Genomic DNA, 14,820 nt, shown 5'->3' with positions numbered 1-14,820 from the left:
CCATTTGTCTTAAAGGAAGCACTTTATGCTTCTCTCAGGCGTATCTGAATTTCCAACATCACATTCTTGTGCTTGGGACCATTCTTAACTAAAATAGGGATTATACAAGTAACAAAATATTATAAAAGTTGTTCTGATAAACAAGATGGCTACTAATAACTGAAGAGCAGGTGGTATATACAGCACAGATATTCTACACAAAGATGATTCATGTCCCCAGTGGGACTAAGCCAGATGATGCACAATTTAAACTAATAAATTATTTATTTCTAGAATTTTCATTTATTTCTAATTTGGTGAAGTGCCTTTGAAATTCCTGTCCTTTTAATTTTTTTCTTTATTATTCCTAAGTAGAAATTCTTTATATATTCAAGATATGTTCTTTATTCTTTATTTATTTTTTGTCTTGTTGTATTTTTTCTCAGTGCATTTGCCTTTTCACTCATAATTTGATGATTTTTTTAAAAACTTCCTAAGGTGTGAAAAAAAGACACACCACTAATTGCCAATATTTACATAGTAGGAGATTTTGTATAAAAATCTAGATTTCCAATTTTCTTAAAATACTAGGAAGACCCTGCAATATTCTGCTTCTATTAATCAGCTGCCCTTTGACAAGATGCCTAAAATAAAATACTTATAAGGAGGAAAGGTTTATTTTGGCTCAGTTTCAGAGGTTCCAGTCATGGTCAGCTGAACCCATTGCTTGGGTTCTATGGTGGCACAGTACTTCATGGCAGGAGTGCATGGTGGAGGAGGCCAACTCATTTGATGGAGGTCAGTAAGCAAGGAAACAATGAAGACAGTTCTGGGGTCTCAAAATTACCTTCAAGGGCAAATTCCCAAAGACCTAACTTCCTTCCTCTCCTGCTTATCTCCTAAAGGTTTCAACACCTCCTGATAATGCTGCAAGCTGGGGACCAAGTCTTCAACACATGGGCCTTTTGGGGGTATTCAAGATTCAAACTGTAGCACTCTTTGAGACCTCATGCACCTAACAATGCATAGTAGCTGCCCACATGAGGTGTCCACCGTACCCTCTTGCTTCCTGTGTCAATCTGCTTCACAGGTTCATATTACAGCCTGCTCCTAATGGTGCCTAATGCAGGGGAGTCTGCTCTAAGGTCGTCTCCATTTTTAAATTTCTGCATTCTAATGAGAATCCCTTGTCTGATAGATTCAATCAGTTTAGGGGACAAAAAGTGAACATTTGGGTGTCAATGCAAAATCTCTGGCCACCAAGTAATAAAGAATTTAATGTAATTGAATACATAGTTTCAAAATAGTTTTTCAAGGGGCAAGATCCAAAGTACTAGGCTTGGGAGGATAAGCTAACAGCTTAAAGTAAAGAGAGCGAGTTTAATAATAATGGAATTATGTTAGTATAAACAGAGTTTAAGTCCTGAAATTAGTGGGATTTGACTGAATGTTTCCTGGAATTCTGATGTTAAAAAAAAATAAATACCACAACCTAGATATCAAAATTTCTTGTATTTGTGTGTATACAGACAAATGCACAAACACATTATGATAACAAGAATAATAATAATTGTTTTGCTAGGTTAGCATAGAAAACAGTTATTCATTCACTCCTCAAAATTAATTAAGATCTTATGAATTCCAAGGTATTGATGGATTTGTTCTAGATATTTAGGGTCACAGAAATGAACAAAATAAAGACATTATATATTTTTATAGAGTAATATAGTCAATACATAAATGTGCAAGAAAAATATTAAAATATTTAATAATTTAAATTGCTGAAATCACTAATAGTAATCAAGAAACTGTGATATTGGTAAAAGAATAGACAAATGGATCCAGGGAACAGAATTGAAAGCTAAGATCTAGCTTACACAAGTATGGTCAATTTAACCTTTGTCAATGGATAAAGTCAATTTATGGAGAAAGGGTAGTCTTTTCGACAAATGCAGCTGGATCAACTGGTTATCAACATCCCAGATAATGAGTCTTGAAACAGACCTTACACCATCCACAACAATTAATCGAAAGGAATCATAGACCTAACTGTAAAACACAAAACCACAGAAGTCCTAGATGGCAAAGAAAATCCAGGTGGTCTTGAGTTTGGTGATGACTGTTTATATGCAACATTGAAAGCATGATCCATGGAAAAATCAAATGATAAGCTGGACTTCACTAAATTTGTAAAAATGTTCTGTAAGTGACACAGTTAAGAAATGAAAACACAAGCCACATATGGAGGTAAAGCATTTGAAAACATATCTGATATACAAATCTGATACCCAGAATATACAAATAACTCTTGGAACTTAACAATAAGAAAACAAAAGATCAGCTAGTGGTATGAATGAATAACTCAGCAAAGAAATATAGATAGCAAATAAGCATTTAAAAAGACATTCGACATCATAGTCATCAAGAAAGTAGAAGTTAAAAAATATAGATACCACTGCCCAGCCATTTAAATGACTAAACTCCAAAAATTGGCAACAATTGCGGGTGAAGAGATAGCGCAAAAGGAACTTTTATCCATTATTGGCAAGAATGCAAAATGGTACAACCATGTTGGAAGACACTTTGGCAGTTTCTTACAAAACTAAACATAGGATCTAGAAATTCATTCCTTAGTATTTAGCTAGAATAATTTAAAATTTATGTTCATGCAAAAACTTGCACATGAATGTTTACAGCAGTTATATTCACAATTGCCAAAAGTTTTAAGCAACCAAATTATCTTCAGTATGTGAGCGAGTAAACTGGGGTACTTCCATGCAGTGTGTATTAGTTTTCTAGGGGTGCCATAACAAAGTATTACAAATTGGGTGGCTTTAAAAAAATTATTTTTCACAAAGCTCTGGAAGCTAGAAATCTGAGTCAAGTTATTGTCAGGGATGGTTCCTTCTGAGGGCTATGAGAGACAATCTGTTCGTTGTCTCTTTCCTAACCTCTGGTGATCTGCAAGAAACTTTTGGCATTCAATGGAATATGGTATAACCCCAATCTTCCCAAGGCATTCACCTGGTGCCTCTGTCTCTACATCCATATGTTTCCCTTCTTATAAGAGCACAATCATATGAAATTAGGGTCCATCCTAATGACATCATCTTAAATTGATCATCTGCAATGACTATTTCCAAAGTAGATAATATTCACAGGTGATTCAAACTTCATCAATGGGGTGGGGTGAGGGAGGACACAATTTAAACCAAACTTCAGTGGAATATTATTTAACAATGAAAGTAAATCAGATGTCAAGCCACTGAAAGACACAGAGGAAACTTAAATGTATATTACTAAATGAAAGAAACCAATCTGAAAAAGCTATATGCTGTGTAATTTGAGCTATATGACATTCTTAAACAGCCAAAACTTGAGAGAAAATAAAATAATGAGTGGTTGCCAGGGATTCAGGCAGAGGGAAGGAGGGATGAATAGGTGGAGTATGGGGTTGGGTTGTAGTGTTAGAGCAGTGAAACTATTCTTATGATACTGTAATGGTGGTTTCATGTCATTATACATGTCAAAATCTGTAGGATGTACAACACAAAGAGTGAACCCTAATGTCAACTATGAACTTTAGTTAATAATAGTGATATTCAATATAGCTTATTATAATAAATAAATGTATCACACTAATGCAGGATATTAATATTAGGAGAAATTGCCAGTGCAATGGTGCATACCTGCTATTCCAGCAACTCAGGAGGCTGAAGCAGAAGGATCACAAGTTTGAAGTCAGTCTCAGCAACTTAGTGAGGCCTCAAGCAACTTAGTGAAAGTCTGTCTCAAAATAAAAATATAATTTTATAAAGAGCGTGGGATGTGGCTTAGTGGGTTAAGCACCCTTGGGTTCAATCCCAGTAACAACATTAAAAAAAAAAAAATCTTAAAAAATAACAAATAGGAGAAATAGAAAAAAAAATGCTTATTTGAGGTTTAAGAGGATATGTGGGGATTTTGTACTTTCTGCTCAATTTTTTCATAAATCTAAAACTGCTCTCAAAAATAAAGTCCATTAATTTACTTAAAAAAAATGGTTTCAAATCCTAGATAGCTTCCTTAGCTTGTGCAATTGGGAAAGTGTCTCTAAATTAGCGATTTTTATGTTTGATCTGAAGGACAAGAAGATGCGTCCCTTGTGAGGTATGTATAGGAACACTTAATAGAAGAACAACTGGAACAAAGAATCTTCGGTGAAAGCAAATGATGTGTTACAGAAACACCATGAGTACTAGGGGAGAGAGCGGCAGGCAGGCAGAAGGCAGGCAGGGACCAGATCAAACAAGACTTTTTAAAAAATTAAAATACAGTTTGGATTTTATTCTGGATGTGATATGAAGTTATTAGGTGGCTTAATAGGTAAGTACTAGAATATGATCTATGGGTTTAATAATATCACTCTGGCTTTTGGATACAGAGAATACATATACATATATATGGGGGTAACAATGGAATGAGGGACACCAGTGAGGAGAATATTTCAGTGGTTCAAAAAGAGGTAATGATGAACTCAGGTGCGGGTATTGGATATGGAGATATTGGGTGTATCTGAGTTATATTGATAAAGGTAATACAGGGGGATTTCATATGATGTCAATCAATTAAATACATGGAAATGTCAATTTGGTTGCAGACTGAAGTCTATGCCCTTTGCTGTTCAGATCCCTTTCCAAGGAATGAAAACTCATCAGATCAAACATTGCTTTAAATAAATGGGCCTGATAAAATTGTACATGATTTTTCATCACATTTATTGTAACTGAGTTTGACTCATGTCTAAAACTCACTCAGTATAGCAAATTTTACATTGTTTTACATTAATCTAATTTTCTTTGAAAAAATTTTTAATTATTTCATTCCTTTAGTAAAGAGAGAAGTTCATACAACTGAGTAACTTGGTGTCTATAGCAACTATAACTATACTTCATGCTATTTGCGTTTGGCAAATAGCATATTAAGATAGGGCAGCAATGATGGGGAATTATTGAATAGGAAAATAGCACATTGATAGATATCAATCACAATCTGGAAAGAAAAAGAAGGGAGTTGTTTTATTTTTTTTTGTTTTTAAAACAGTTCTTAAAATTGGCCAAGTATAACAAATGTGCCAATTTTTGCCTCAATATTTTAGGATGAATGGCGAAAAAAATTTAAAAGCAAAGAAAAAATCAGCCATAACTGACTTAAAATATGGCAAATTAACAAAATACATATCAAAATTTCCCAGAAAGAAAGGACTAAAAAATTTAACAATTTTTAAGAAATTTAGCAAAATTACTATGGTCTTTGGCTCATTTCTATAAAAAGAGAATACTTTGTTTTCTCTGGGAAAAACTCAAATATACACAGAATAATGTTCTAATAAGCAAGAATGTCTGGGTGGCTAATAATTTGAATAGAATGAAATAGAATAGGATGGTATAGCTGAATTTTATACTGCTTGGTTACTTACTAGTCCTTTTATTTTAGAAAAATGACATTTCTTAAAAATAATTAGTCATTACTAGGAGACATACTTGCTTATTAATAAGGCATTGTATCTTTGGAAAGTTATTTTCCTAAAGAGTTACATTTATCTTTCTAATCCATTCTAGGGTACTTATACCTAGTTCCTCAATGCCATGTTACTTAGTTTTACCAAAAATAAAATAATTGTAGATTGAGTCATGCTATCTCCTAAAATTTCAGTTCATTCATTTTATTTCTTGGGGTAAAGTTTTCATGTACTTTAATAGTTTCCCTAGGGGCAGATACATTTTTTTTCCTTTGGAAAGAATGTATCAAATGTGTATACATGAGGAAAGTTACTTGCTCCCAGCTGCATGAAACATTTTACAGCTTTAAGTTGAATTAACACTGCATTCATTATTAAACCATGCCATTGCTGTGATTTTTAACACATCAATAGGAAGGAGATAGATGATGTGTTGCATCTATTGTCACTGCTTTATAAATTTATTATTTTTTTTTCAAAATTTCTTAAGATGATTAAAACATAAACAACTTAAGGTTTACATTGCACTAACTCTTTCAATCATTTTCAATTAGAAGGTTTTGCAAGGAAATGACATTTTCCCCTTATTTATTACCTTGTATTCCAAGAATACCTTGTATTCTTGTATTTCTAAACACCTTAATAAGATTATCTAAAACCTTTCAGATCAGAAATACACCTATGTGCTTCTTAATAAAAAAAGACATTAAGGCATTGTACTAATGTAAACAAAAAGTGAAGATTTTATTGAGTAGTTACAAAGTTATAGTTGGATATTAAGAGCTTTATGAATTACCTAAATAATAAAAATTAAATTACTAGTTTTTTTTTTTTTTTTTAATGCTTCTGTTGTGTATGATAAGTCCTCAATGTCAACCAAAAAGTGAATGGATCATTCTTGGGGACTGGAAAGTTAGAGAAAACTTGGGAAAAAACTGGGAGCCAGCATTAGCAGAGCTGTGACCTTTCAATTAATGGAACAAAACAGGGAAAGGAGGTGACCATTCTGCTTATCCCCATCTCAGAGCGGAGGAGGTGGGGCAGAAAGGGACTGCAGAACTTCATTAGGCCAGCTGTGAGGTGGAGGAGGGGGCACACTGATTCCAGAGCCTGGAAGGGCTTCCCTCTCTTGGTAGAGCACAATTTTGCAATGGTCTTTTATTTTCAGTGCAGCTCGCTCCCTGGTGGTTTAATTTACAGTAAACGAAATCACGTCTGTTGAAGATCACTTTTAAGAGGGTGCGTGTTGGGGGTTGTGAAAACAGAGGTCTTATACCCACCAAAAATATCTTGCCTCTTTATGAATTCAGGAAGGCTTGTTGTGAGTTTTAGAACTCAAGGTAGGTGCATAGATATGCAGATGCACCTATTCATATTTGATTTCTATATGGTAGGTAAGTTTTCCGCCTGAAACTTACTTCCTCCTCCATGCATTACCTACCATAGAGCATCTAATAGGTCTGCCCTATTTGGGGTTGAACAGCTCATCCTTACCGCCGGCTGGGGAGCTGTTGCTTCTGCCAACGCGGCTTCAGCCGGCCGCTGGAGAAACGCTGAAGGTGAGCAGGCAGCGAAAGAGTAAAGAAAACGCTCTCGTGGCTGCCGGTCTCCTCCGCCAAGGCCCTCCCATTCATCCTAGGTGCCCGCCCCCAAACACCGTGGAAAGTTGGCTCAGAGTCAGAGCAGAGGGACCGGGGTCTAGGGAGGCTGATTCCAGGAGGCGGAGCAGCGGGTCGCACAGCCCCGAATGCCTCCCGCGGCCGCCGCGGCAGTTGTCGCCTCCTCGCCTCGCCGCCCGGAGTATCAGGAGCCTCCCGGGTGGCCAGAGCCCAGGGCTCCCAGCCGCGGCGCTAACTGCCCCCGCTCAGAAGTCGTCGCGTCCCCAACACTCTGTCCTCGTCCCAGACAGCCCATCGCTTCCTTCGTCCTCTCCCCGCCACTGCAGAGGGGGCCAGCGCTCGGGCGCTTCCAAGGACTCCCCGCCACTCTCCTGGCACAGGCTGCTGCTGCTGAATTCCTGGCGCCGCATCCCATAGCCCCGTCTCGGGATTACCCGGGCCAGAAGATGGGGACCCGCGCCTGAGCACCCCAGGGGCGTGCACTAGGTGCGAAGGCAGGGGGCGGGGGGCGGAGTCCTAATTTCCTGGTGGACCCAGACCCAGGAAGTTGTCTTTAGTGTGTGGGTGTGTGTGGGTGTGTGTGTGTGTGTGTACACACATATACAAGATATCTGGCCCGCGATTGAGCAGCCACCTCGTCAGAGCAGCATGTGGACTGGCTCGCCGGGTCCCTTAAGTGTTGTGTGGCTGCCACTGCCGCCACCGACGCCTCAGTCTCAGCAGCCGCTGCTGGCAGCAGAAACCCAGCGCCTCGTGAGGAGCAGGAACGCGCGGGCGCTGAGTCCCAAGCTTGCTGCTGGCCAATTCTTCTCGGGAGGTGGCAGTCACTGCTGCTGGTGAGAAACCAGCCCACATTCCCACGCTGGTCATCTGGAGAGGAGTTGAGACTGTGCACCCCTCGCCTGGACCCACATGGCTTGTTACCTGGTCATCAGTTCGAGACATCTCAGCAATGGGCACTACCGGGGCATTAAAGGAGTCTTCAGAGGGCCCCTCTGCAAGAATGGATCCCCCTCACCGGTAATATGCGCGCGTGTACGCATACTCACACACACTCACATACACTACACACGTTAAAATCAACATCAAGTAAAAAAAAGATATTGAGAGATACTGTCGTGATACAATGAGTGGGTGAGGAATTTCTAAGACACAAGCCTTGCCTACAGGTACACTATGTCTGTTTATACAATTTATTGACAAATACACAGAGAGGAGCGTGTGTTTACATGCGCGTTTGGAACCGTCATTAGGATCTGTAGTGCTATGGATGCAAATATTTACTGAATGCAGTTAACTGCAAGGCTGTGAAGGTGCTGTCAACTTAGGAATCTGTGGATTTGGGAAGTATAGAAAGTTTGAGTGGCACTTTATAATGTGCATTTGTGAAGTCGTTAGTTGAAATTAATAATGCTGCTGCTACTTTATAAGATAATAAACTCTTTAAAGATTTTGCCTCAGCTCATTGGCGAAAGAAAAGGTGTTGGTTGTTAAAACTTGATTAAATCTAATGTTTATGTAGGTTCTTTAAGGGGGAAGCAAAAGAGTTCCTTTGTGGGAATCCAAATCGGATTTTGTTGGTTATATTATATATAAATATATCAACATTCAATTTAACTGACTTCTTTTTAGCTTAGTAAACTAGCCAATCTATTTACTGTATGATTTATTCAACTACTTTTTATAAAACATTTGCATCAGAATCTAAGACTTAAATGTATTCTCAATTCATCCTTGATACTATAAACTACTATTTTAAGGACTCAGATGTGTTTCAAGAAAAAAATGTTTTGGACTATGAATAAGTAAGTATCCAAACTTAATGAGTAACTTTGAGCCTAATGTAAAGGAAAAAAAGAAACAATATTTTAGTCTGTATGATATAAAGAGGAAAATCTTAATTTGCCTATTTGCCTGATTTTTACTATGTTTGGTACTTTCCATGGCAGTTTAATGCTCATTGGTATGAACTATTCAAAACTGCATTATATTATAAGAATATTTCATTAAGCTCTCTGTAAGATTTGCAGGAGAAGTTTAAAAACAAAAGGTATAAGTACTCAAAGATATCACTAGGATTCCTTATGACAAACTCATTGCTTTTATGTTCTGTAAAAAGTATTTTTTGCACCCCTCCCCCATTCTAAATGGTACTGAGTCAGAAGTGTTACATGGAAAATACTGTTTATATTAGCACTTACAATTAAAATCACAGGGTTAGAAGGGCCTTGGGAAGTTCCAGCTGAATAAGGCCTATATCCAATCCTTCTGAGCAGCAAGCAGATCTGTTATCTTTCCTGTTTTTACAGATTCCCAAAATTGGAGTTTCTGCAGTTTCAGCAAACCACTTCAATGTTTAAGAACCTACAGTATCAGGAGAATCTTCCTTATAGCAGACTTAAATCCTTCAAATTCCTGCTTAAGCTCATTTTGTCTTGTAAATCTAGAATCTTCCAATTTTCTCATCAGTATTATTTTCCAATGCCTTCATAATCTCTGTGGCTGTCTCCACACCTCTCCCGAGGTTATAGAAATCTGAACTGGGATAGTATGGTGTAGTGTATATGTCTTAATGATCTCAGGACAAAAGGAGAGAAATGTCATAATTTCTACACTGTTTAGTTCTAGTTAAACTTATTGGAATATGGTGTTAATCTTCCCAAATCTCTACCATTTACAGAGGAAATTTCTGTCACTTGATGAAAAAGAGCACTCCCTTCTTCCCTCCCTCCCTCCCTCTGGTCACTAATCTCCCAGAAGCTTGATTGACTCCATTGAGGCTGGGTCTGTGAATGTGGATGTGCTGGATGATCAGGGCATACCAGGCATCCTATTTTTATTTACTACTGGGCTAGTTTTTACTACCATACTAATTCTTTACTTCGTTATTAGGGCTCTATGCTTTCACTCACTGAATGGTTCTCTTCGATATTTATACATCTAGTGTACTGAAATTTCATATGGATCATTGAAAGATCCCTGATTTAGCTTGTATATGTACTTCCTAAACCCAAATTGATTTACTTTGTCTTCTTTTAGACTTTACTATGGCATGTGCATGGCTTTCAAGGCTTGAATATTTGCTCACATGACCTGGGCCATATTATTAACTGATGTTCATTCATTCTCTGAAATTGGCAGGTTGCTGAGATGAGTCTTCCAACAAACTGAGATTCTTTCCCCATTACATAATACTTAGTCTTTTTTCCTAGGTTAAAATAGGTCACCACAAAAGGGACCCTAGACTTTGGCACAGTTGAATAACTTCCTGGTCTCTCAATGAGGGTATTTTGGCCTCTTTTATTACTGAATTGCAAAGTATGAAACTAATATATATATATATATATCAGGTTACATTTAGATATATGTCTCATTCAGATTGACATGTTTGTTGATATCCCCCCTAAGTGTAAACATTAAGCTCACAGGTCATTCTTAAAAAAACATAGCTACTCTGACAATACGTTTTCAAATTTAGAGCAGAATGATCTAAAATTGGCCTCTACTTCAATGACTTTAATTATTTCCATTACTGAGACTCCATTTATCTAGAACTATAGATTGGGGTATTATGAGTTGATTTACCTTTCACAAAGTTCCCTGTTACTTTAATTTTTGAGTCTTTTTTCTTTGAATGCAAGTGTCTCTACTTTCTATTTTATTTATATTTTTCTGTTTCAATAGAGCTGTTTAAAAGTAGTACCTGTTATTAATATTCAATAAAATATAATTATTGAACAAGACCATATTATATTCTGTTATAGATAGAACAAAGGCCACAACTTCTCTTTGACATAATAAGCATTCCTTGTTTATAGTTGTTATATAAATACACCTGCATAGTGTGGATTAGACATTTTACGGTCTTATAGATATATGTCTTCAGTTTCATATTTAAAGTGTTTTACTATATAAATCAGTTATGGTCAAATCACATGTCTATAAAATCTGTGATATTAAACTAAAAGTAGAAAAGAGAATAAATGTATTTGTATATATTTTTATTTCAAGTAATTTCATTTAGAAAACATATTGGATTCTTATATGAAATTCTTTTAATAAACAGTTGATAGGTTACTTCTGAAGATAAAAAATTTATTCCTAAAGAATATTCATAGATAAGTAACCTGGAAATCATAGAGTGAAATTTCACTTCTATCTTCAAAATGAAAACATGGAAATATCTTATCACTGTATCTCTGTTCTTTTTAGAGACTGTGCATAAAAATAGCATATTGTGTCTCCATCGTAATTAGAATGTGAATAATTGATTTGAAATAGTTTATGTTGCTCTAACTCCAGAGATAGATTAAGGAAAATGAAAGAAAAATAAGGGAGTATTTCATAACACTTAATGGTAAAAGTCAACTTTTGAAAAATAAATGTGCATGTTACTACATTTTAGGATATTTACTCCCTACCCTTTCTCAGCTCTAAAATAGTATGACTGGATGGTGACTTTAAAAATTAGTATGAGATATGTATGCTCACACACAACATAGATAAGATAAATACATCGTTGCCTGTGTTCAAGTATATAATAGTCTTTTAACATCAAACATATAAAGATAAAACTTTGTTACAATAATTGAAACATTAATTAAGAAAAATATCTATAGATTAATTTGGGATTTGGGGGAACTTTTAAGTTCTTCTGTAACCATATTCAAATTCAATAAAACAAGGAGTATCCTTAATGTCACATTAAAAATTTAGTTGAATTGATTTTTAGTTATTTTATGTAGCCTAAAATATCATCTCAAGTTTGGATTTATTTAAGCATCCTTTGTTATAGTTTATTTAGTCTCTGTGTGGTTAATTGTAGGGATATTATCCAGGATACCTGTTGATTAAATATTAATATTAGCAATAGCTGTGTATTTTATCTGCACCAAATATTTAACATTTCATATTTTGAAGATTAGATAAAATGATATTTCTTATGAAGTGCTTATTCCCAGGAGCACCATAATTAGACACCAAAAAATATGTTTCCAGGAATGCCTGTTGTATTCCCCTAAAGTATTACTCATAGAGGTGATTTTTGGGATTGTCATCTGAGCAATACTTTTGGGTTCTTGAATTTTTATAAATGTTTAGTAACCTTTTACTAAGTTATACATTTGTCTAAATTGCCTAGTAGAAGGAGGTGCCACACAAATAAACAAGCATTCTAAATAGACCCCAAATTCTATAAAATTCCCTCTTTAAAATTATAAATGTGTATCCATAAATGAAAGAAGTTCTAGAAAAGATGAATCTCCTTGAAGGTGTACCCACCCAGAGAACTTCTTAAATGAGAAAAGGAGCACAATGATAATCCTGTTTGTTTTTCTAGAGAAGTAGTATTCAGTTGTGTATATTTTCATTATGCTTAATAAGTAAGTACATGTTAAACACATTAAAAATGTTCTCATGCTGATTCAGTTTTTGTGAGCCAAAGACAGTTATGAAGACATGTCCTCCTGTAGAGAAGGCACCTGCTTCCTCCTCCTGAATTCATGAATGCACAATACTGCTTTTGCATCAAAACTTTCAGATATTTTCAATAGCAACTCAGTTATAATTCTAACACATATATTTATGTTAAGTATCATATTAAGAAAACTTCTCTTTTCTCATTGGCTTTTTCAATCCTTTCTTCTCTCCCCTGACTAACCAATTTCAGAAACTTGTAGTTATCATATATCCTACTGAGAAAGTGTCACCTTTCTAGGGCTTAAATGTTTACTTACTTCCATGATAAAAAGAATTAAATGAGTATTTGAATGCTCTAATTTGTGATTTTATTAGATTATATGATATTTACTTCGAAGTTAAAATTTGATGGATCATATACCTTGATTTGCTTCTTTTAGATATAAAATAAGATATATAACATGGTTTTAACTGAATGACACTTTGTTAAAGTATCACATGTTGATATCTTACAACAATTTTATCATAAAATGCACATTATCCCTAAATGAACTTTGATTTAAAAAATCAAAATAGATTCAGTTATATATTATTTTTTACAAATACAGATAGACTTGTATAAAGGATAAAAATAAAACAAAACAAAAATGAAGATAACCTATTTTAAGCTGCTGCTCTATAATCTGGGAATACAATAAATATAAAATATGTTGGCATCATTTGTCAATTAAATTGGCATGGATTTGACATAGAACTTAGCTATTTATAGTTTTTAAAACTGACATATTTATTGTATAATATATATATGCACTAAAATACACATTATTCATATTTTAAGTATTAACAGGGCTTGAAATGTCAGTAGGTTTAAGGCTGAATTGGGATCAAGGAGCAAGAAGAGTAGCATATATGTCAAATAACTCTATTAAATACATTTAAGTGGGAAGTTGGCTTGCTGAAAGTATACAACATCATAGTAAATCTTTAGTATATATTTTGAAGAAACTAATCTGAATACAAAATTTTAAATGCTATTTTGCTTGAAAATATCTTTGTAACAAATTATAATAAATATAGTTACAGTGATCCCTAAGTTAGATAGTCTTCTTGTACTGGAAGAATTTACTGAACTTGAAATCCTAGAAAGTTGAATTACTACTTAAGACAACATTATGAGTTGTAACTAAGACATTCTTTGCTAATTGAGATCAAAACATTTTAAAAGAATATTACTTATATTTAAAATGGAAAAAGGAATTTTTAATTTGTTTTTTAAAATATTCTCACTAATGATTTTTAATTTTCCAGAGATGGAACCCTGAAAATGTGTTTTGAATTAAATTCATCTTTTATTCAAATTTGAAATAAAAATCTAAATATACTTCTGAAGAACTGTTGATGTATATTTTTTCCACAGAAAAATAATCTATATAGTGAATTCTTTTTCTTTTTTCTTTTCTTTTTTTCCTCTCTTGGGCTGATAGGAAGCCCAGAGGCAAATCTGGGGATTAGCGAAGCAATAGGGATTGATGTTGACCTTCAAATCAACATGATATCCACACCTCATCTTCTATTCCCAGTGTAGCTCTTATTTTAATTTTATATCCCATGTCTCTCATTTTTTGAAAATTATATTTTGTTGTTTTAATGGGTAAAACAAGTCAAACTAAAAATAAATAATAAAATATGGAATGCCCAGATATGGGATGCCACTCAGGATTTTGTACTGGACAGCTTTGGGAATGATTCATGGAGAGTATTCATTCTGTTAATTTCTAGCAAGCATAATTAGGGCTGCCAATTTTTGGCTTTGACAACTGGCAAATTCCTTTTGGCAAATTTATTTTACTCTTCTGTGGGTGTATGAGGCAGAATATAGTTTATTTTGAAACAGATTCTGCCAATTTGATTTTTCTAACCAATATTCTGCCTCCTTATTAAATCTTCCTAACAATCCTTATTCCTTTCACTCAAATGATTGTCAATTTTTTCAATATCTTTTTCTTTGGTTTGCAAATAACTCTTGACCTAATACTTTTAAATATAAATGCACTATCTCCTTGAAATTTTGAGAACCATCCTATTCTGTCTGTTCTCCGACTCAGCCATGCATGTTTCTTCTCTGTTTATCATGGACACATAACATTCATCTATAGTTCAGAATACAGAGTCAACCCCCTTTTCATCCAGAATGTACCTACCAGTAAGATTCCATAGCCCTTCTTCCCACAGCTACTTAGCACTTTACTTGTCCTAAATACTTCATCAGTATCAGACAAGCAGTAATTTCCCAGCTCTTCCATT

General features: G+C 35.0%; 1 protein-coding gene across 1 annotated transcript in view; it reads left to right on the top strand.

Moving 5' to 3' along the window:
• Positions 1 to 8,010: 8,010 nt before the first annotated feature.
• Positions 8,011 to 14,820, top strand: part of Znf804b (zinc finger protein 804B) — a 536,248-nt gene continuing 529,438 nt past the window's right edge. The window contains exon 1 of the mRNA XM_027956123.2: positions 8,011 to 8,118. Coding sequence (XP_027811924.2) covers positions 8,011 to 8,118 — 108 coding nt within the window. The remainder of the gene's footprint in view (positions 8,119 to 14,820) is intronic.

The sequence above is a fragment of the Marmota flaviventris genome, chromosome 1 (genome assembly GCF_047511675.1).
Source record: "Marmota flaviventris isolate mMarFla1 chromosome 1, mMarFla1.hap1, whole genome shotgun sequence".
Lineage (NCBI taxonomy): Eukaryota > Metazoa > Chordata > Mammalia > Rodentia > Sciuridae > Marmota > Marmota flaviventris.
This window is presented reverse-complemented; position numbering and strand designations above follow the sequence as displayed.